This window comes from Patella vulgata, chromosome 5 (assembly GCF_932274485.2).
Source record: "Patella vulgata chromosome 5, xgPatVulg1.2, whole genome shotgun sequence".
Lineage (NCBI taxonomy): Eukaryota > Metazoa > Mollusca > Gastropoda > Patellidae > Patella > Patella vulgata.
In genome coordinates this window covers 50000643-50026113 of record NC_065883.2, presented here as the reverse complement: position 1 = coordinate 50026113, position 25471 = coordinate 50000643, and the positions used below count along the sequence as shown (strand labels likewise).

General features: G+C 34.9%; 1 protein-coding gene across 2 annotated transcripts in view; it reads left to right on the top strand.

Annotated features, from left to right (window-relative positions):
• LOC126821229 (thrombospondin type-1 domain-containing protein 7A-like) overlaps positions 1-25471 on the top strand; it is a 241053-nt gene that overhangs the window by 129715 nt on the left and 85867 nt on the right. For both annotated transcript variants that reach the window (XM_056101468.1, XM_056101467.1), the window contains exons 15-22: positions 559-683; positions 2406-2562; positions 3289-3561; positions 4018-4132; positions 9269-9414; positions 9910-10023; positions 10284-10383; positions 17119-17319. In XM_056101468.1, the coding sequence (XP_055957443.1) occupies positions 559-683; positions 2406-2562; positions 3289-3561; positions 4018-4132; positions 9269-9414; positions 9910-10023; positions 10284-10383; positions 17119-17319 (1231 nt within the window). The remainder of the gene's footprint in view (positions 1-558; positions 684-2405; positions 2563-3288; positions 3562-4017; positions 4133-9268; positions 9415-9909; positions 10024-10283; positions 10384-17118; positions 17320-25471) is intronic.

Genomic DNA, 25471 nt, shown 5'->3' with positions numbered 1-25471 from the left:
AATCAAGACTATGTTTTTTATCGTACCGACTTTAGTAATGATGATCGAGGCTAGGCCAAAAATTCAATCGCAAAATTCTTGGTTCAGAGTGGATCAATTTGACTGAAATTTTCAGGAAATTCCCTTTACATTATCTAGTTTTTAACTGTTACAGTGAGAACTGCCAGCTCTTTATATAATCTGGTTTCGAATCCCTGGTTGTACGTGGCAAGGAGTAGGGTCGCCTGTCCAACCTCGTGGGTTTTCTCCGGGTCCTCCGGTTTCCTCCCAGTGCTAAAGACCCCTACGCGCAAGCGAATTATGCAAATAAAATTAAACCATATGTTAGTCCCGAAATGACCTAGTTTGTGTCGAGTGGACATTAATCCCCATTTCTCTCTCTCTCTCTCTTTATCTAATCTCCCATAAGGTATCTTTAATTAATATTCTCATTTGCTGTGTTTTGTATCAATTTTATTAAGTAATTTTGGTTGAAACGAATGATTTTCTGACGAGAAGTTCATTTGATTTGTAAGCTTCTTTATTACATTACTAAAGACTGAAAATCTGTTTTTATAGGAAACCCAAAGTCGTGTTTGTAGAGTGGATTGTAATCATTATCTATGGGATGAAGGTGAATGGGATTCTTGTATACCTCAAGCTGGTGCTGGTTGTGGTACAGGCAGGCAAATTCGTCCAGTTAGGTAAATAAACATATTTGAATTCAAGTTTTCCGGGAGCACCTTTATGATTATTGGTCTTGGCTCATAGGCCATTTATCGACAATGAAATCAAATAGGTGTGGTCTGATATTATAATGAATTTTCCTTTAAATAAAGTCCGGTTTTCAACATCTGCTTGGTGGTATTATTTACATTTTGTGCAATGAATATAAGAATGATCCCACATGCACTGACCTAGAAATACATAGTAAATAATATATATCAGTTATAATCATATTAATTACTCCTTTCAAACTATAGAAAATATCTGTTGCAGACTTAGGTATTCTATATCTTTGACAATCATAGCCAATGCCAAATCAAAAAAGTTTTAAAATATTGGGCTACAATATCAATAAACACCTTCTGTGTAGAATTTATAAGACTATTATTGTTTATTAAATACTGCTTTAATTTTTAACTAGAATCACTCAATTGCTGTTCGATCGCAGTCTGTAACAAGTTCGATGATGGGCAGTTTTTGATTAGGCTAAGCAGCTCTTCGTCCATCACACCTTTAGTAACACAATAGCTTGGCTTTCAATTGTCGTGATAAGTTATTTGATTGCTCAATGTTTTATAAAAAGATAAATACTGTATGCAAGTTATTAATGAGTGTTACCCATTTATTTTGGGATTAGAGTTGGGGACATCATTAAATTTGCTAGGATTGTCCTGCTAAACAATAGTCTCCCTTCAGTTTTATACAGCAAATGAATAAATGATTGCCCCTTACTCCCAAAACTTGAATGTCACACACATGTTATGCTTTTTATACGCCCACATTTTCATGTGGATGTATATTGTCGTCGCCCCTGTCTATCCGTCTGTCCGCAATTGTTTGTGAACACTCTACAGGTCACAATTTTTATCCGATTTCAATGAAACTTGAAATATAGGTTTATCACTCCTTTCGATATTGGCATGTATCGGACTGTAACTTCATGGATTCTTCATGGATTGTACGAAAAATCACGTTTTTAGCTTGTGAACACAATTTTTATCCAATTTGGTTTAAACTTGAAATGTATGTTTATAACCCACAGATCTCGGTTCCTGTCTATATTCGCGAATATCGGACCATAACTTTCTGAATTATGGCCCCTGATTGTACGAAAAATCGCGTTTTTAGCTTGTGGACCTTATAAAGGTCACAATTTTTATCCAGTTTAAAAAACCGTTTGAATATATCACCATTACACACTTTAGATCTTGGTTCCTTTTGATAATCGCGGATACCTGTACTTAACTTCCTGGATTATGGCCCCTGATTGTTCGAAAAATTGCATTTTTAGCTTGGGGATTCTCTAGAGGTCACAATTTTTTTCTGATTTTAAAAGCCGTTTAAATATATCACCATTGCACCATGATGAAGTTTGAATTCGAATTTCGGGAAAATCAAAATAAAACTGCCCGACAAAATGGCCGCTCTTTGTACGCAAATTGTGTAGAAGTGTGTATTACAAAGGTTGTGGACCCTCTAGAGGTCACAATTTTTATCCAATTTTGATGAAACTTAAAACATATCTTTATATCCCAAAGATCTCAGTCCCTTTTGATATTTGCACATTTCAGGCCATAACTTTCTGGATTATTGCCCCTGATTGTACAAAAAATCGCGTTTGTTTTTAGCTTGTTCTCTATCCATCTCTTGCAAAACGTGGGCGTATCCTGCCTGGCAGCCGCTGGTTAATGTCTTTACAGATGTCAGTCAATCAGTGAAACTACAAAAGTATTAGGCTATGTGGATGATATATATTGTCGTGGTAAAGATCGACCATTAGAAACACGCAGTTGTTATTTATCATGTCCTGGGGAATGCGTTCTGAGTGAATGGACATCTTGGTCACTCTGTAAACAGGTAAATTATAGATTGTAGAATTTTATGTGGCTGTAGTCCCTTATGTCAATTCATATACTTATCACCTTCAATGACAAACAATGTATGTCTATTTAAATTTATTTGTGATAGCAAATAGGGACTACACCTTAAATTTCAACTTATAGTTTAAAAATTTCATTTTTTTCACTCAATAGAAAATAGAGCGGATCAAATTTACTCTTTTAATATAACTAGAACTTCTTAAAGTCAAAAATGAAATTGATGATTACGTTGGATTTTATGTGTTGATTTACATACCATACTACTATAATTTGTTGGTTAATTTCAAAACTTTGTCTAATCTTTATAGCATGCCGTTATACAAATTATATTTAAAAAAAAGTGAAATGAAATGAAATGGGGTTTAACGTCCCACTGTTCTGCCCCGATTGGGCTAATGAAGACGGGCATATGCCATACAGTGTGCTATGAGGGAAACTTTACCTGGACAACGCTGCTATGGCCTACTATTATATGTTTTTCATCCCATCCGAATGACCATACGTTGTGCCTTGCCAGGCCCTCTGACCTGCACCACTGACAAGGGGGAACCACGCTGGAAAATCTTGACACCGTGATTGATCCAGGTAGCGAGCCAACATTTTTCTCACTATGCCACTGCGGCTCCTATTAAAAAAAGGATTGATCAACAATTCTTTGAAGTTTTCCTCTTTTATGTTAATCTAAATGATGTTTTGTTTCCAGCCTTGTAATGGTCAACAGACACAGAAGCGGACTAGAAAACGTATGCGTTCATCTTCTCAACACTATTCTAGTGAAAGTCAGTGTGGTAAATTGATAGAAGAAAGGCTGTGTCGGAAGGGAGATAACTGTATTGAATATAGTTGGGAGATATCTAACTGGTCTACATGTCTTGTTAATGGTGGTTATGAAACATGTGGTGTAGGACATAAAGAACGTTACCCTATATGTCGTAATGGAGAGTCGAAAACTGTATCCAATTATTATTGTGAAAAGGTTTGTTTCTCATGGAAACATTTACTGGTCTTTTTTTCTTCATTAGTTAGTGCCGTATGTTAAGATCATCTCATTATTTCACAGTCAAAACTAATATTCAGATACAATGAAAGTTGACATTTGGCCCAGAAAGCCGATTGGTTAAATGCCTTTGGTTATTCAAAAAAATGTGTGATATTAAATATTGAAGATTTTTTTAACAAGTAACCAACAAGAAGTTGTTGACTTTACTGTTATGTAATCATTAGTTTAATGATAAGTGAAGTGTTGGTTTATCAGTATCTTCTGTTGGAATACGTTGGGGTGGGGGCTGTTGACCTTTGTCAATATGCAATTTGTTTATCGTAGGTTATTTTGCTTACTCTTTTGTTGATCCCTCTGGATAATTAGTAGGTATGTTATTTGGCATTTGTTGGGTTGGCATCCAAAACAGTTTATGTTTATTTTATTCTTCAGATATTTGGAATGATAAGTGAACCACTTGTGTCATCGTGTGAGATACCATGTGACATTGACTGTCTTCTTTCTGATTGGTCCGATTGGAGTTTCTGTAGCAAAAGTTGTGGTCTAGGTAATTAGTATATTAAGCTTTTTGTTTTTGTTCATTTCTATTAAAATAAATTATCAGTATGTAAATAATACCAATCATTGTTATTTGCAATGAGGCAGAAGTAAATGAAATTTATGTAGTTTACTTATGTGGTGATCAGTTGGGGGCTTTGGATGAAAAGAGATATTAATGGTGCTAGTTTCAGATTATATATACTTCATTTGCAGATGGTTTTGTCAGTGTAACTGTGGATTACATTTAGGTTAAACAAACCTCCGGGCTCTATATATTCTATTGAAAATATAAATAGATTAAATATTAATGGTGCTAGTTTCAGATTATATATACTTCATTTGCAGATGGTTTTGTCAGTGTAACTGTGGATTACATTTGGGTTAAACAAACCTCTATATATTCTATTGAAAATATAAATAGATTAAATATGCATTACCGGTATGTAACAATGCAAGTATTTGTCAGGATGATTTTTTGACCATTTTTATATGCCCACATTGAAATGTGGACATACATTGCCGTCGGTCCGTCCGTCGTCCACAATTTCTTGTGAACGCCAAAAGTTATCATCCAATTGTTTTAAAATTGATATATGTTGTGTACATTAGTGAGATGAAGAAGCGTATTTGGCCACAGATCACTAAACATTTGCTTATTGACTTTAATGTTAATTCTCGTCTCTTAGACCGGCTCTAACTTTTTCCCAAATTTTCGTTGGGTAGAACGCTTTCTACCACAGATGGAGCAACATGTGGTAACCTCTTGCCCAAAAGCACGTATGAGGTTCACCATGAAAAACTTGAGATACACAAGCTGGAAGTAGAGACAAGAAAACATGCAATTTTGGACCCTACATTTCAACCTAACCAACCTCTCAACTCTTGTATCCTTCCGCCTCAAAATCATGAATATTCACCAAAACCTGGTATAAAATGTATTTTCAAACCCTTTTCTTCGATTCTACACCAAAAAAGTCAACAAAAATCGCCATGCAAAAGGTGGAAAAAGGGAAAGGTAGAGAAAGACTAAAAATAACTTTCGCCCTACATTCGTGGGTGACGGCGTAGAAATATTTGGTGAGCTGTGTCCTATATAGGGGTGAAACTTCAGGTATCACCAAAAAGTCTTTTTTATATGCTTCCCATAAGTTCTGGTAACATACCGGTGAAAGGAAATCAAAATCAAAGAATAACTGCAAAAATGATGGCCCTTTAAGTATACATGCCAATGTACAAACAGAAAAATCACAAATCAGCTGCATTGATTGTAATATTAGAGATCTATACTTAAACATGTATCCCCACCCCCTAAATATGTCACTGACTGAATGAATCTAATCTTTGGTTGCAGAAGTAACATCATCAAAGCAATCTGTCTAATAGCTATGTTTTACCATCCCTGGCTAACATATGTACATATAAACTAAAATATGTGCAATAAATATGAATTATGGTTAAAAATAGGCCTTGATGAAAGAAAAAAATGCCATATTTGGTCTATAACCACCCCTCTCTAACAAAAGGGTCACAGAATACACAATTTTCACAAATTTGGGAAAATTTCAATGTTTTCAACATCTCAAGGCTCAGAGGCACCATACAAATCTTTATTGCAATTCTTGTACTGAAGCAAGATGTCTGGACCTTTACATCAATTGCCTGAAAAAATGAAGTCCAAAAAGTGATTATGACAGAGTTGACAAGATGAAGGAGGCCTGAAAAGGAGCAATATTAACATTTAACTGTTCTATAAGTAACATAAATGCAACAATCCTAGACTTTGATAAGAAAATATTGAACATTAAGCTGACATTTACACATCTACAGGGTTTGGTCTCATTGGCCTGACATGTCTCTGGGTTCTAAGTTTGACTTTAAACAAAAAGGCTTAGAAGTCTTTGAAATGTACAAAATAGCTATTTATTAGTGAAAAACAACATTCCTAGCTGTAATTCAACCACAAATTCCAATTACTATCATTTAATTGTCAACACAGGTGCAATTAAATCTCTCAAAACACATTAATAAAAAAGGGTGGGGTGGGGCATTTATAGCCTCTCCTAAGGAAATGGCGGAGTTAAAAATGGCTAGAAAGACTAGAATATTGCTTTCTACGTGAAGGAAATGCAAGAATTTAATGTTACAAAGAAGACAAAAATGCTTATTCTGGGTAAAACAGTAGCTAAATTGAGCCAACCCCTGTTTTGAACATTTTGTACAAACCCATCTGCTGTACATTATTAACTCAGTTTTACCAATTTTCAATTTTCTATAGGAAAGCTGGGGCTATTTCTAAACCTGATAAACTTGTAGATCCCATCTAAGTTATATTAGCAATGAAAATCAGGGCATTTTAGACATTTTGACTCATTTGAGTAGTCATGAAAGGATTAATTTCTACATTGAAATGGGGGGAATCTAAAGATTTTCTGTGAATATTCCTGATTTTTAGACAAAATTTGGTGAAACTACAATACTGTTCACTGTATCTGTGCTTTCTGAGGTTGAATAAGCCAAAATTGGGCATTAAAATATTTTTCTTACTATTAGAAATTAAATAAAAACTGAAAATTGAGAAATTTGCAGTAAACTCACAATTTTTCTCCAAATTTTGATTTTTTTTTCTTCTAAATTTAACTTTTTTTAGTTTTTCAGTAGTCAAAATATTTAATTCATATTTTCTGAGAGTTTAATCTTCATATTTTCAAAACTAAGGCATATCAGTCTCAGCCTGTCACACATAGACAGGCCACAGATCACTAAACATTTGCCCATTGACTTTAATGTTAATTCTCGTCTCTTAGACCGGCTCTAACTTTTTCCCAAATTTTCGTTGGGTAGAACGCTTTCTACCACAGATGGAGCAACATGTGGCAACCTCTTGCCCAAAAGTACATATGAGGTTCACCATGAAAAACTTGAGATACACAAGCTGGAAGTAGAGACAAGAAAACATGCAATTTTGGACCCTACATTTCAACCTAACCAACCTCTCAACTCTTGCATCCTTCCGCCTCAAAATCATGAATATTCACCAAAACCTGGTAGAAAATGTATTTTCAAACCCTTTTCTTCGATTCTACACCAAAAAGTCAACAAAAATCACCATGCAAAAGGGGGAAAAAGGGAAAGGGAGAGAAAGATTAAAAATAACTTTCGCCCTACATTCGTAGGTGATGGCGTAGAAATATTTGGTGAGCTGTGTCCATTTAATTTCAGTAATTTACGTTTATTACGTCTAAAGTTATGGCCCTTGTTTCACTTTGTTGAACATTGAGAACGCTCTAATGCCAAAAGTTAACATCCAATCTTTGTGAAATTTATATGCAATATTTAAGTTACGTCTCGAGTTATGGTCCTTGTTTCACTTTATTGAACCTTGTGAATGCTCTAACGCCAAAAGTTATCATCCGACCTTTCTGAAATTTATATGCCTTATTTAAATTAGTGAAACGAAGAAACCTATTGAATTTCAGCAATTTCGGTTTATTACATCTAGAGATATGGCCCTTGTTTCACTTTATTGAACCTTGTGAACTCCAAAAGTTATCACCCAATCTTTGTGAAATTTATATGCTTGATTTAAATTAGTGAAACAAAGAAGCCTATTGAATTTCAGCAATTTCCATTTATTACATCTAGAGTTATGGCCGTTGTTTCACTTTATTGAACTTGTGAACGCTCCAACGTCAAAAGTTATCATCTGATCTTTCTGAAATTTATATGCATTATTTAGATTAGTGAAACGAAGAACCCTATTGAATTTCAGCAATTTCCGTTTATTACGTCTAGAGTTATGGCACTTGTTTCACTTTATTGAACCTTGTGAACGCTCTAACGCCAAAAGTTATCACCTGATTTAAATTAGTGAAACGAAGAAGCCTATTGAATTTCAGCAATTTCCGTCAATTACTTCTAGAGTTATGGCCCTTGTTTCACTTTGTAATTGCACCATGGGAACGCTCTAACGCTCTGCCGATCTGTATGAAATTTACATGTGTCATTTAAATTAGTCAAGAGAAGAATCCTATTGAATTTCAGCAATTTCCGTTTATTACTTCTAGAGTTATGGCCCTTGTTTCACTTTGTTGCACTTTGTGAAGGCTGTAACCTCTAAAGTTAACTGCCGATCTGTTCGAAATTTACATGTGCCATTTAAGTTAGTAAAAAAAACAATCCTATTGAATTTCAGCAATTTCCGTTTATTATGTCTAGAATTATGGTTCTTTTCACTTTATTGAACCTTATGCTCCAACGCCGAAAGTTATCATCAAATCTTTGTGAAATTTATATGCATTATTTAAATTAGTGAAACCACGAAGCCTATAGAATTTCAGCAATTTATGATAATTACTTCTAGGGTTATGGCCCTTATTTCACTTTGTTAAACCTTGTTAATGCTCGATTCATGAAAGTTATCATCCGATATGTATGAAATTTATAAGCATCAATGAAATTTGTGAAACAGAGGTCTATTGAATTTCAGCAATTTCCGTCAATAATTTCTATAGAGTTATGGTGATTGTGAACCTTGTGAACGTTTGAATGACAAAAGTGATCAAGTGATCTGTATGAAATTTATATGCATTATTCAAATTAGTAAAACGAAAAATCCTGTCAAATTTCAACAATTTCTGTAGACTACTTCCAGAGTTGAGACCCTTGTTTCAGTTTGTAGAACCTTGTAAACCCTCAAACGACAAAATTTATTATCTGATCTGTATGGAACTGTCTTGTAAAGGCCCCTTTTACCTACAAAGGAATAAATATGCGACAACCCTTGTCAACGGCTTGGACGATTTAGCTGGTGTGGGCGTATATGTTTTGTTGCCTGGCAACCTATCTTTTAACTATGGAGTGGAATTCATGACATAATTCATATTCTTAACCTAATGAGTATGCTAGTATGCATAGAAATAAGTCATATTATTAGCAGTTTTCCATGTGTAAATAGGCAATTTTGTATGTAAGGAGTTACATTCATGAAATTAGGCATATTAATTTAGCACAAGCATTCCTAGGTTAAGACTTAACGGTTAAGTGTAGAAAAATGTTATGTGAATTCCACTCCATATTTAACTTGTGTTGAGATTGTATAGATCTATGATTTAAATAAAAGTTGATATTTATATTTTATTTGTAGGAATTTCTACAAGACATAGAACAATAATACAGTCACCTATTGGTAATGGTAGAAAATGTCCATCTACATTTCAACAAAGTAAACCATGTTTTCTCACAGGCTGCTATAAATGGAAAGTATCAGAATGGTCAACATGTTTAAGAGAGGTGAGAGTTAAAACTAGTTTATGGTAACCAGCTGTTGTTCACCTTGCCTTGACTAGACATATTTATGAAAATGTTGATTTAATTAATTCTATACTTAAAATTTTATGTCCACAGATGAGGCCAGTGTTGATACATAAGTCATTTTGTGTACAGTTTCGACAGTTTAAGCCAAAAACAAAACTTAATTTAGTAAGCAACTAACATCTGCTTGATATCTCTTAACAAAAATTTAGTTGTAAATAGATCTTGTTTAATAGATAACGAATTGACTTCTCCGTTACACTAACTTCTCCTTTACAGGACATCAATAAAAGAATAAGAATAATAGTAACTGCAGGAGGACCACACTACACGCAAAACAAAACCGACAAGACAAACCTGCGGACAAGACAAACGATATAGACATTGCAAGAAATAAATAACAAATGTTGAAGTTAAAAGTGGAGATTAATAAAAAAATTGTTAGCAATTGTATATTTATATTTATTTTAACAGAAAGGTGTATGTGGTAGCAGCTTTAGGTTGAGGAATGTTACTTGTGTCGGTGATGATGGTTTATCAGTCAACTCTTCAAGATGTCCACCAGATTTAGAAAAATTGGTCTTAACTGTAAGAATACTTTTAATCAGGTTCACTACAATTTATTTACTAAAGGGACTTGTAATTATCACAGCTTAAACATATAATAGCACTGATATTTAATTACAATATAACCTTATAATTAATTTTCTGTATCAATGTCTACATTATAATCCCATGAAGTATATTTCAGACAGCCAATTAATACAACATAAACATCCCTCTTACACAACAGATTATCTTAATACAAAATACAAATTACTAACGAACGTAATCGTTTATATTTTTAGACTAAAGAAATCTGCCATGTTCCTTGTCCTGGTGAATGTATGTTGAGTGATTGGACATCATGGACTCTATGTTATATAAACTGTCAAGATTTTAAAAAGGGTTTGTACTATTTTCTTCAGCTTATCAAAAATATTTAGGATTTTCGTTCATCAGACATCGTAAGAATGAGCTCAGTTAATTGAATAACTAAATCACATGAAATTTAACTTTGAAGTCGAAAAATGTCCATGTATTTGAAGCCTTGTCTTGAACTAACATCAAAAGATATCTCTTAAGTAATTTTTTTATATGCCCACATTTCAGTGTCGTCATATGTCAATGTTGCTGTCCGTCTGTTCGCCTGTTCATCATCAATTAGCTTGTAAGCATTACAAAGGCTACAGATTTTAACAGATTTTTTATACGCCCACATTTTCATGTTGACGTATATTGTCGTCGCCCCTTTCTGTGGACACTCTACAGGGCACAATTTTTATCCGTTTTTGACGAAACTTGAAATATAGTTCTATCCCCCAAAGATTTCGGTTTCATTCGATCGATATTGGATTAAATCGGACCATAAATTTATGGATTATGGCCCCTGATTGTACGATAAATCACGTTTTTAGCTTGTGGACACTACAGGTCACAATTTTCATCTGATTTTGATGAAAATTGAAATGCATGTTTATAACCCAAATATCTTGGTACCTTTTGATATTCACGCAAATCGGACAATAACTTCCTGAATTATATCCCCTGATTTTACGAAAACTCACGTTTTTAGTTTGTGGTCCAACTAGAGGTCACAATTTTTATCTGATTTAAAAAAGGTTTTAACATATCACCTTTTCACCGTGATGTTGGTTGAGTTTGAATTTCGTGAAAATCAGACCAAAACTGACGGACAAGATGGACGCCCCTCGTACGCAAGTAGTGTAAACATATTGTGTATCAAGGTTGTGGACCCTCTAGAGGTCACAATTTTGATCCGATTTTGATGCAACTTAATATTTTTGTTTATATCACAAAGATCTTGGTTCCTTTCGATATTCGCTCATATTCCTGAATTATGCCCCCTGATGGTACGAAAAATGGCGTTTTTAGCTTAATTGTGGTCTCTCTAGAGGTCACAATTATCATCTTAATTAAAAAAAACTTTGAAATATATTACTGTTACACCGTAATGTTAGTTGAGTTTGAATTATGTAAAATTGGATCAAAACTGCCGGACAAAATGGCCGCCCCTTGTATGCAAACAGTGTAAACATCTAGTACATCAAGGTTGTGAAACCTATAGATGTCACAATTTTGATCAGAATTTGATGAAACATGAAATGCATGTTTACAACCCAAAGATCTTGGTTCCTTTTGGTATTCGTGCATATGGGATCGTAACTTCCTGAATTATGACAATTTGATTGTACGATGTCACAATTTTTATCCGATTTAAAAAAAAACGTGTGAATATATCACCGTTACACACAAAGATCTTGGTTCCTTTTTATAATTGTGCATATCCGAATGTTACTACCTGGATTATGCCCCTAGATTGTTCGAAAAATCACATTTTTAGCTTGTTGATTCTCTAGACGTCACAGTCTTTTTTCCAATTTTAAAAACCATTTAAAAATATCGCCATTCCACCATAATGAAGGTTGAATTCGAATTTCGGGAAATCGAAAGGAAACTGCCCAACAAAATGGCCGCTCTTTGTACGCAAATTGTGTAAAAGTATGTAATACGAAGGTTGTGGACCCTCAAGGTCACAATTTTGATCAAAATTTGATGAAACTTGAAATGCAGGTTTATAACCAAAAGATCTTGGTTCCTTTCGGTATTTGAGCATATCGGATTGTAACTTCCTGAATTATAGCCCCTGATTGTACGAAAAATCACGTTTTTTCCTGTGGTCCCTCTAGAGGTCACATTTATTATTCGATTTGAAAAAACGTTCGAATATATCACTGTTACACCGTAATGATAACAGATACACCAAGGATCTTTAATCAGTAATAGATACACCTTGTGTTATAGATAGCTGTCAGTAACAGATACACAGGGTATCTTTGATCAGTAATAGATACCTGTACACCTCGTGCATAGCTGCTAGTAATAGACAGACATCGTCTATAGCAGTCAATAACAGATACACGGGGGTGTCTTACATTCAGTAACATAAACATGTTTTGGGTTTTGATAATAGAAGGATACTGCGTCTTAAAGTTAGCAACTGATACACAAGGCGTCTTACAGTAAGATACAAGGTGCGTCATAAATCAGATACATATCGTGTATAACTGTCAGTAACAGAAACACGAGTCTTCAAGTAACAGATACACAAGCAAGGTGTCCTATCAATATATACATGCCGTGTCTTGAAGTTAGTAGCATATAACATGGTGGCTTACAGTAAAGGATACATAGGGCATCGTAATTCATAGATACACGTCGTGTATAGCCGCCAGTAACAGATACACAGGTGGTCTTACAATCAACAGCATACACATAAGATGCTTTGCGTCAAAGCCAGTAACAGATACATGTGGTGTCTTTCAGAAACATATGCATGTAGTGTCCTACAAGAACATATACATGTGGTGGTGTCTTACATGAACATATTATATACATGTGTTATCGTTCACTCAGTAATAGATACATAACATGTATAACTTCTGGTACGTGTTGTTTTATAAGGCATAATTGTTACAAATGTAGATACGAGTCTTACAGTCAGTAATGGCTGCCAGCAGTATCTTAGAATTCTTAACAGTTACATGTCATGTCACAGTTACAGTCAATAGCAGATGCAGACATGTTTCGATATTTATAAACAGATGCACAGTATACCTAGGTATGCCCCTCTTTGAAAGAATTTTGAAGTCATCGATTACATACTTTTATACATTTACACGTCCTCTATTTGACTGGTTCCTACATTTTAAGTTTTAACATTCTGGTTTAATTTGTAAACAAAACGAGAGGATTCTGTGGTCTAAGGGGAGACAACGGATTGTTGCACTCAATTAGAATGTACAGTACCAACACCAATAAGTTAAGCAAAATTTTTGAATAACATACGTTAACTCTTTGTTCATATCTCCAAAATATAATCTATTATTAGACGTGTGTCTAGGTCTTCGATTCATACGCTCAGGCTTATATGCTCATACACATTTGCATCAAGTTTCGGTCCCCATAATCGAGGACAGTTACTGTAAAGTATACGCGTCATTCTATCCTAAATGATTGATACAAGGCGTTTCTTATTACAATTAAGAAGTATTTCTGTTTTTGTTAAGGACGACAGCATATAATCAGTGGTTTTAAATTACGTACTTAAATTCAAAGGTCCTCGATAATGGGGACCGACTCCTAATGCAAGTGTGTCATCAAGGTCTGTCATATAAACACACACCTATCAATTGAGGTCCTTTCACACATACAGATGTTTGATGATAGACATATTTATGAATATTTGTTAACATTTATTGATTTTCATATTACCTGTTATTCAATTTCCCTTCATGTGTCCAAAATACAATATATTATTAGTCGTGTGTTTGAGTCCTTGATTTATAGGTTCATAATTATCTGGTCATACACACTATCATTAAGTGTCGGCCCCCATAATCGAGGACAGTTAATGTAAGTGATTGGTACGTGGTGTTTCTTATAGTCAGTTATAACAAATACATATCGGTTTATGTTACATTATGAAGACCATAATCAGGTGTCTTAAATTACATGCTTAAAACAAAAGGTCCTCGATAAGGGGGGCCGACATCTAATGCAAGTGTGTGTCCTCAATAGACGGTATTAATAAAGGAACCTCGGTTTCCGAGCGTGAGTCAGGTGTGACATGTGCAAAATCATCTTTGTGTGTCCTCTCTTATAGAAGAAAAATTCTCATTCTTAAAAACAGTCGGAGGGGATATAGTGTAGCAAATATGGATAAAGAATTGAATTTATATTTCATCGAAATATTGTTTTAAACGCTGTCCTCAATTTGGTATATATATACCGATGTAATCGAAAAGGACCATAAACACGTATGTGTGTGTGTGCGTGTCTGTGTGTCGCCTACAGGCCACAATTCTTTAGTGATCATCTTGAAATTTTACATACTTATTCCTTATACCCTAAGGATGATCCCTATTACTTTTGGTGCATGCCCGACCCCCAGGGGCAGAGCCATGCCCATTTCTTGTATTTGTTTGTTTGTCGTCTACAGACCACATTTCTTAACGTATCATCTTGAAACTTTGCATATTTATTCTTTGTACCCTCAGGAATATCTTGGAACTTGGCATATTTATTCCTTATACTGTAAGGATTGCAACTATTTATTTTGGTGCATGTCCATGTCCACTTTTTTGTTAGTTTGTTAGTAAATACTCTACAGGTTGCAATAATTAACAGATTTTGTTCAAATTCAGCACATCAATCATTTCAATAACAGGGTGGTACCTATTTATATTGTTCCATATCCAGCCCCAAGGGGCAGAGCCATGCACAATTTTTGTATTTATCATTTACAGGCTTCAATTCTGAATGGATAATCTTGGAACTTTGCATATTTATTCCTTATACCGTAAAGGCAGCAACCATTTATTTTGGTGCATGCCCCGAACCCCTGGGGCAGTGTCACACCCACTTTTTTGTTAATATTTTGTCTGTAAGTATGGCAAAACAAACCCAACACCTATCCTTCTTTGCCTCTTGTCATATTACAGCCACTTCATATTTCATTCTATTCATTTTAAAAAGTACCATATCAATCAAAGCAGGAATGTGGACATATATTGCAGCGTTAGCGATGCTCTTGTTTCCAGATTCGGTGTGCAACATTAGGACTGTAAGAGGATGAACCAAATTGTTTTTCAGCCGGAGGATTAATCAGGGTTCTTAATCCATTTTGAAATGAACCGGCCACGGGTAGGCCTAATGGTTAGTCGTCTTTTCAACAACGAACATGTTGGTTTATGCATACTCTATTCACGACAGTAATTGCATAATTCACTAATTGCATAAAGTATTCGGGATAACAATAGCTGAAACTCTGAATAAACAAGACCTTTGTAATTGCATACTTGTATTCATACATCGCTATAATATCGACATTTATAGTCATATTATTATTTCAGCAACTTGCATTGCATATTCCTACTTTTGCTTTCATCCAACTAAACAGAAGTTATAAATTAGTAAAAACTACAAGTACATACAAATGTTTTTTTAAATTATTTTATTCGTAAGCACATGTTAATATATATAAAAATAACAAAGTATATAAGTATATAAATAACAAAGTAGCACAAATTAGTTTCCGTGTATAGTCGGAACTCGGAAATATGCTGTACGGGCCAAAGGTCACGTGGCCAATTGTCGTGATCCAGATAAGTTTATTTTTTAGTGCTACCCATATACAATTGTCGGGATTTAATGCAGCAGGACTAGTTCGGATATCTGAGAAGATCTCTTCCTCAATTTCACTGGAAATTAAAGAAATAAATTCACCACAACAATTAAAATCACGAAATAATTTTTTTGTCGTTTCATGTCCCTGCTGTTCTGTCAAATCGTCCAATTATTGTTCATAATTTTCGATGGCAATGTTTCTTTTTGCTATAATTTGAAATAATTTCTATAGATTTGGGAATTAAACTCTTTGTTCTGCCATCGTCTTTCTTTGCTGCGCAGGTATGATCGTCAGATTAAAATGGTCTTTTATTGCGATAATTTGGTTGCAAATGATCTGCAGCCAAAAAAGTATTTTGCATCGATTATAAATATATTTGTCAATGAGCTGTTTACATGCTAATAAACATATTTTCCCTCAAATATACATTAAAATATATTAACACTTGGATATAGAATTACGCTGCTATAGCTCTGATACATTATGTAAGATTTAGATAAAGAGCTGGCTGTTCTTGCTATAATATTTCAAATAGATAATGCAAAATGAATGTATTGAAAATTTTATTCAAATTTCTTTATTCTAAGAAAAGATATTAGCCTTTGAAGGTTTGACAAGATGTTACACTGATTGTAACAATAGTACTTAATAGCCTTGCTTCACCATTTTTAAACTAAATCATTAAATGACTGAACAGTTCTAATCTTCTTAAAATCGGATCTATCCAATGGCATCAAGACCTGATTATGGTCTTGTCATGTTAATAAATGTCTAATTATAGTTTATATAACATTTAAGGCCCAAAGAAAGACCTGCAATAGGCAGACTTTAGCTCTTGCATAATGCCTGTTTAATAAAAAGGATAAATTTGGCATGAAAACTGCACAATCTAGACATGGGTGTATAACAAACAACAAGACATTGATAATATGAGGAAGTCTTTCATGCATTTTGATAAGAGATTAACCTATTGATGTGATTTTAAAATACCCTTTTTAAAGAAAATGAATGATGTCATAATGAACTATTCTTATCACAGATGTTTTAATCGTATAATCAAAGACCGGCAATTATTGCCATTAAAGCTGAACTCCGATTACAAAACTAAAGAAATATTTAAATAAAAAAAATTATATCATATATAACAATTTGTCAAGAAATAATTGTGTGAGGACTACTGCATAACAAATTATAGAGAAGTATTTTTGTTATTGAAGTCTGTTGACGTGTACAAAGCTTATTGACTTTATTTCCTGTAGTTGACAATGATTTCCAGTGACCCAAATCTGGCCTCTGTTACCTGAACTAAAAATGTCTGACAGACAAAATGTTGAAACAAAAACCCTGATATAAAAACATTAAGAAAAATAAAAATCTCTGGATGTTTAAATGCATTCATTTGTAATACTGACGTTTAACATGTTTGATTCCAGGCCATAAAAATGGAGTAAGAGTTAGATCTCGTTCTATATTGGCTAGTCCAAGTCAAGACAATGCACTGTGTGATGATAACTTATGGGAAGAAATGCCGTGCAATGCAGATAAATGCCTTACCTTTGATTGGCGTATTGGGAAATGGATTGCTGGCCATAGGACTGTTCAGTGTCATAGATCAGATGGTCTCTTAGTTGAAGGTAAGGTCTTAATAGGATTTTATATATGTCATTTCTACACATCTGTTTACAGTCAAATTACAGAAGAATACAGGTGATTTCTGTTTTAATTTCTTGGATGTAACCAGGATAGTTATTGATAACATGATTTATTGATTAGGAATATTAGTTACTGTCATTAAAACATAAAACTGTAATATAAAGATTCTTAAAAATTTAATTAATTGTTATTTCAATGAACACAGTATATTAACATATAAATTGTGATTTACTGTATTTAGATATTTACTAATCTCAGATCAAACTAATTCCATGGTATTCCTGTCACTTTAGCAAATGTCAAAAGAAATTATTTATTGGGGTGGTCTTATGTGTTTCTTTTTTTTTGATTAGTGTTGGGACAAAGCTCAACACAATTGAATTTGGCTTGTTTACCAATTCTAGTATCATTTTTGGCTTACTGTATCCTGGAACACACAATCAATTACATTGGCTTTTACTGTGGATGTAACATTTTTTAATGAAGACAGGTTGTTAACCCATAAAAGAAATAGGCTATATAATCTGATGAAATCAACAATTTTATTCTTAACCCAGATCAAAAAGGTCAAAGTATTATAAGCTATTTAGTTTACTAAGGAAATTTATTAAAGGGATTAACTAAACCTCTAACTCAATATTTTACATAATATTCAAAATAAAAAAACATGAATAAGAATTCAATATTGGTCCCTTTCAATCAATATTAATGTTGTCTTGCAGTGATAATATGGGATCCTAATATATGAGGGTGAGTGAGTGAGTGAGAAAGAGAGAGAGAGAGAGAGAGAGTTTAATATCCACTCAACACAAACTAGGTCATTTCGGGACTAACACATGGTTCAATTTTATTTCAACCATTCGCTTGCACGTAGGGGTCTTTAGCAGTGGGAGGAAACCATAAGACCCACGAGGTTGCCATATACAACTGGGGTGCAGCAGAGTGGTGGGGGGGCGGCAATATAATGCCCGAGTTACTGAGCGCGGATCAGCGAAGCGGTGGGCGAGTGTGGGAGGGCGGGGTCTGACAGACCCTTCCCCCTGAAAATTTTGAAAATTAGACTGCCGCAAACGCGTTTTTCACGCATTTGGATATACAATCAAATTCGCTAGCAAGTGATCCCGTGTGTCAATTTCGGTGGTGCTATGTCTCATTTTGATGTTAAACACACCAAAATAAGAAACTTCTTGTCCTCTAATCTAGAACTAGTCCGAAACACCAATAAGGCCATGTGGATAGGGCGACCAGAACGAGAATCTCTAATAATGTCATTTGGTGGCGGCGCCCCCAAAGACCGATAAGGCCCTATCAAATGTGGAAAGGGCAACCAAAACGAACCCTCTAATGTCATGTGGTGGGGCAGGCGCTGACCCAGAAAGGGGTGATAGGGGTGGCATTTTGCTTATTGGGGTCCGCCCTCAGAAAATTTTGAAAAATACCGCTGCTGGAAACACGTTTTTCGGCAACTCTGGTGATATCTAAGAGTCGATTTTGTATTTTATATGGTCAATTTTTTTCAGCGGCGGCAGATTTCCTTTAGGAGAGGCAGTTGATACTAGTTCCCCCGCCCCTTGGATCCGCGCCTGTGGTGGCACCCCATAGCCTCCACATAGGTGATATAACAGTGTTTGGATCAGATACCTATTGGCATGTGGGCACCTTAAAACCGACCGATTGATCAGTACCTTAAGAGCATCACTGTGTGATCATAATCACGTGTATTATTTTATAATTGAAAGGTTGTCAATTTTTTTGAGGGGGCGCCATTTCTCTGGGCGCCTTATTTTTCTGGGGGTGCAATGTACCCGCTGCACCCCCGCTAGATACTGCCCTGCTGGGGAATCGAAACCGCGCCAGTTGACTCAATAAAAGATCTTATGATACACCGCGCATGTGCTATCCATTCTCCATCCACCAGCAATGCAGAAATAATTAGTAATGACTGATTCACATATTGCATAATAATGATAAAATAGGGTAGAATGGAATAAACAGGTATAAACCACTGTTTTTATACGCCCACATTGAAATGTGGTCGTATATTGTTGTCGTCTGTCCGTCCGGTCGGCGTCCACAATTGCTTGTGGACACTCTAGAGGTCAAAGTTAATATCCGATTGACTTTAAATTTATACACAGTGTTTAAGGTCATGAGACGAAGAAGCCAATTGATTTTCAGTGATTTCCGATAATTACTGCCAGAGTTATGGCCTTTGATCACTTCACAAAATCTTGTGGACGCTCTAGAGGTCAAAGTTAATATCCGATTGACTTTAAATTTATATACAGTGTTTAAGGTCATGAGTCGAAGAAGCTTATTGATTTTCAGCCATTTCCGATAATTACTGCCAGAGTTATGGTCCTTGATCACCTCAAAAAATCTTGTGGACGCTCTAGAGGTCAAAGTTAATATCCAATTAACTTTAAATTTATACACAGTGTTTAAGGTCATGAGACAAAGAATCCTATTGATATTCAGTGATTTCCTATAATTACTGCCAGAGTTATGGCCCTTGATCACTTTGAAAAATCTTATGGACGCTTTAGAGGCTAAAGTTAATATCCGTTTGACTTTTAATTTATACACAGTGTTTAAGGTCATGAGACGAAGAATCCTATTCATTTTCAGCTTTTTTCAATAATTACTGCCAGAGTTATGGCCCTTGATCACTTCAAAAATCTTGTGGACGCTCTAGAGGCCAAAGTTAATATCCGATTAACTTTAATTTATACACAGTGTTTAAGGTCATGAGACGAAGAATCCTATTGATTTTCAGCGATTTCCAATAATTACTGCCCTTGATCACTTCAAAAAATCTTGTGGATGCTTTGAGGCTAAAGTTAATATCCGACTGACGTTAAATTTATACACAGTGTTTGAGGTCATGAGACAAAGAATCCTATTGATTTTCAACGATTTCTGATAATTACTACCAAACTTATGGCCCTTTGAAAAAACTTGTGACATTCTAGAGGCTAAAGTTATCATCCGATTGACTTCAGATTGATAATTACTTCATGAGTTGTTACTCTTAATCAGATTTTAGTGTATTATAATTGTTTCATTACCAAAAAAGTAAAAAATATGCGACAACACTTGACTGCCTGGATGATTTAGCTGCTGTGGGCGTATATGTTTCGTTGCCTGGCAACCTATCTTTTTAATTTGAACTGTTCACGTATTTCACCTAACATAATTGATTAGAAATAATAATTTTTTTAAAATTTTTTTTCATAAATCACTTTATATACATTCATATTATATTTGTATACACCCGTATTTTTATGTGGATGTATATTGTCTGCCTGTCCGGCCACAATTTGTTTGTGGACAGTCTACAGGTCACAATTTTTATCGGATTTTCACGAAACTTGAAATATAGGTTTATCACCCAAAGATCTCAGTTCCTTTTGATATTAGAATGTATCGGACTGTACCTTTGTGGATTGTACGAAAAATCATGTTTTGAGCTTGTGGACACTCTGGAGGTAACAATTTTTTATACGCCCAATTGTTTGTAATCAGTCTACAGGTCACAATTTTTATCAGATTTCAATGAAACTTAAAAATATAGATCTCGGTTTCTTTCGGTATTGGCATGTATCGGACCGTAACTTCATGGATTATGGCCCCTGATTGTACGAAAAATCATGTTTTTAGCTTGTGAACACTGTAGAGGTCACAATTTTTATCCGATTTGGTTTAAACTTGAAATGTATGCTTATAACCCAAAGATCTCGGTTCCTTTCGATATTCGTGCATATCGGAACCTAACTTACTGAAAAATATAGATCTCGGTTTCTTTCGGTATTGGCATGTATCGGACCGTAACTTCATGGATTATGGCCCCTGATTGTACGAAAAATCATGTTTTTAGCTTGTGAACACTGTAGAGGTCACAATTTTTATCCGATTTGGTTTAAACTTGAAATGTATGCTTATAACCCAAAGATCTCGGTTCCTTTCGATATTCGTGCATATCGGAACCTAACTTACTGAATTATGGCCCCTGATTGTACGAAAAATTGCATTTTTAGGTTGTGGACCCTATAGAGGTCATAATTTTTATCCGATTTAAAAAAACATATTATTATATCACCGTTACACCCTAAGGACGACTGAGTTCAAATTTCGTGAAAATCCGCCCAAATAGCGTAAAAATATGGTATATCAAGGTTGTGGACCCTATAGAGGTCACAATTTATATCCGATTTTGTTGAAACTTGAAATGTAAGTTTATAACCCAAAGATCTCAGTTCCTTTCCATATTTGTGCATATCGAACCGTAACTTCCTGAATTATGGCCCCTGATTGTTTAAAAATCACGTTTTTAGCTTGTGGACCCTATAGAGGTCATAATTTTTATCCGATTTAAAAAAACATATTATTGTATCACCGTTACACCCTAAGGACGGCTGAGTTCAAATTTTGTGAAAATCGGCCCAAAACTGACAGACAAAATGGCCGCCCCTCGTTCTCAAATTGCATAAAAATATGGTATATCAAGGTTGTGGACCCTATAGAGGTCACAATTTTTATCCGATTTTGTTGAAACTTGAAATGTAATTTTATAACCCAAAGATCTCGGTTCCTTCCGATATTTACGCATATCAAATTGTAATTTCTTGAATTATGACCCTTGATTGTAGGAAAAATCACTTTCATTTTAGCTTGTTTTCTATCCATCTCTCGAAAATGTGGGCGTATCCTGCCTGGCAGCCGCTGGTTATCTGATTTTAAAAACCATTCAAATATATCAATTATACCCAAATGACAATTGAGTTTGAATTTTGGACCATAACTGCCCAACAAAATGGCCGTTTTTTGTACGCTAATAGTGCAAGTGTGTGTAATATGTTTTTATACGCCCACATTTTCATGTGGATGTATATTGTCGTCACCCCTGTCGTCACCCCTGTACAGGTCACAATTCTTATCCGATTTTGACGAAACTTGAAATACAGGTTTATCTCCAAAAGATCTTGGCTGCTTTCTATATTGGCATGTATCGGATCGAAACATCATGGATTATGGCCCCTGATTTACGAAAAATCACATTTTTAGCTTGTGGACCCTATAGAGGTCACAATTTTAAACCGATTTTGATGAAACTTGACATGCATGTTTATAACCCAAAGATCTTTGTGCATATCAGATCGTAACTTCCTGAATTATGGCCCCTGATTGTACGAAAAATCACGTTTTTAGCTTGTGGATCATATAGAGGTCATAATTTTTATCCGATTTAAAAAATCGTATTATTTTATCACCGTTACACCCTAAGGACGGCTGAGTTTGAATTTTGTGAACATCGGCTCAAAACTGACAGACAAAATGGCCGCCCCTTGTTCTCAAATAGCGTAAAAATATGGTATACCAAGGTTATGGACCCAAAAGAGGTCACAATTTTTATCCGATTTTGTTGAAACTTGAAATGTAAGTTTATAACCCAAAGATCTCGGTTCCTTTCGATATTTGCGCATATCGAATTGTAATTTCCTAAATTATGGCCCTTGATTGTAGGAAAAATCACTTTCTTTTTAGCTTGTTCTCTATCCATCTCTCGAAAATGTGGGCGTATCCTGCCTGGCAGCCGCTGGTCTGATTTCAAGGAAACTTGAAATATAGGTTTATCTCCCTAAGATCTCGGTTTCGTTCGATATTTGCATGTATGGGACTGTAACTTCATGGATTATGGCCCCTGATTGTACGAAAAATCGCATTTTTAGCTTGTGGAACCTCTAGAGGTCACAATTTTTATCTGATTTTAAAAACTATTTAAATATATCAATGTTACACTCTAATGGCAGTCAAATGTAAATTTTGTGAAAATTGGACCGAAATTGCCAAACAAAATGGCAAACAGTATGCAAATAGTGTAAAAGTATACATGTATTACGAAGGTTGTGGACACTCTAGAGGTCACAATTTTTATCCCATTTTGATGAAACTTAAAATATATGTTTATATTCCAAAGATCTCGGTTTCTTTCAATATACACACACATTGGACTCTACCTTCCTCAATTATGGCCCCTTTGCTTTTCAATACTTGTTCTCTGTCCATCTCTTGCAAAATGTGGGCGTGTCGTGCATGGCAACAGCTCGTCGCCTATTTTAATGTTCCAAAGAATAGAGCCATTCATCCTCAAATTTATGCTATGGTAGAATGTTATTACTATTGATTCATTTCTTTAATTCAACTTGATCACATACATAATCCCTTTGTGTGTAGTGCTGTCCTCCTACACTTACTAAGTACATGTAACTGCATATTTAAGATATATAAAGAACAGTACATTTATTTATGAATGTGATGTGTACAATGTTATTTTTTATGATAAATCTTTTTTGACTATTTGTCCTGTATAAGTTTCAATATTGTTTATGAAGTAATCTTATTGATGATTCCCATGATGTGTAATACACTATCCTAGTACTGGTACATATTCTGTACTTAATGATGACAATTAGATTTCTGAGTTATTTTGAAACACCCGGAGTCAACCAATCTTTATTTCTCATCAAGGAGAAGATGAATATTTCACAGTATATTGTTTAAGACAACAGAGAGATTACATTAACTGTGAAAGATTCAGTGTTATTTTAGTGATTGATTTAATAACTGCAGCTTTTTTATACACCCACATTTTTATATGGACGTATATTGTTGTCGCCCCCGTCCGTCCGTCCACAATTTGTTTGTGGACACTCTACAAGTCACAATTTTTATTCGATTTTGACAAAACTTAAAATATAGGTCTATATTTTAAGATCTCGGTTCCTATCGATATTGGCATATATCGGACCTTAACATCATCTATATGGCCCCTGATTGTACGAAAAATCACGTTTTTAGCTAGTGACACTCTCGAGGTCAAAATATTGTGTATCAGGGTTGTGGACCCTCTGAAGGTCGCAATTTTCATCTGATTTTGATGAAACTTGAAATGTATGTTTAAAACAATAGATCTTGGTTCCTGTCGATATATCCACATATCGGATCGTAACTTCCTGAATTATGGCCCTGATTGTACGAAAAATCGCATTTTTAGCTTGTGGTCCCTCTAGATGTCACAATTATTATCCGATTTAAAAAACAAATTACACTGTAATGATGCTAGAGTCCGAATTTCATGATTATTGGACCAAAACTGCCAGACAAAATGGTCGCCCCTCAAATGTATATAGTGTAAAAATATTGTATAAGGTTGTGGACCCTCTGGCTCTAGAGGTCATAATTTTGATCCGATTTTCATGAAACTTGAAATACATGTTTATAACCCAAAGATCTTAGTTCATTTTAAAATTTGTGCATATCGGATTGTAACTTCCTGATTTATATGTATAGCCCTTGATTGTATGAAAAATCATGTTTTTAGCTTGTGGTCAAACTAGATGTAACAATTTTTATCTGATTTAAAAAAATGTTTGATTATATCACCGTTACACCCTTATGATGGCCGAGTTCGAAATTTGTGAAAATCGGACAAACGTTGCTGGACAAAATGGCCAACCCTCTTACACAAATAGTGGAAATAATTGGTATGTCAATCAAGGTTGTGGACCCCCTAGAGGCCACAATTTTGATCCGATTTTTATGTAACTTGAAATACATGTTTATAACCCAAAGATCTTGGTTCCTTTTGATATTCGTGCATATCAGATCGTAACTTCCTGAATTATGGCCCTTGATTATATGGAAAATCGTGTTTTAGCTTGTGGCCCCTCTAGAAGTCACAATTTTTATACGCCCACATTTTCATGTGGACATATATTGTCGTCGCCCTGTCCCTCCAGACATCCGTCCGTCCATCTGTCCACAACTGTTTGTGGACACTCTACAGGTCACACCTTTTATCCGATTTCAAGGAAACTTGAAATATAGGTTTATCTCCCTAAGATCTCGGTTCCTTTCGATATTGGCATGTATGGGACTGTAACTTCATGGATTATGGCCCCTGATTGTACGAAAAATCACGTTTTTAGCTTGTGGACCCTTATGAGATCACAATTTTTATACGCCCACATTGAAATGTGGTTGTATATTGTTGTCACCCCCGTCCATCGGTCCGGCGGTCTGGCGGTCCTGCGTCCACAAGCATTTGTGGATGCTCTATAGGCTAAAGTTAAT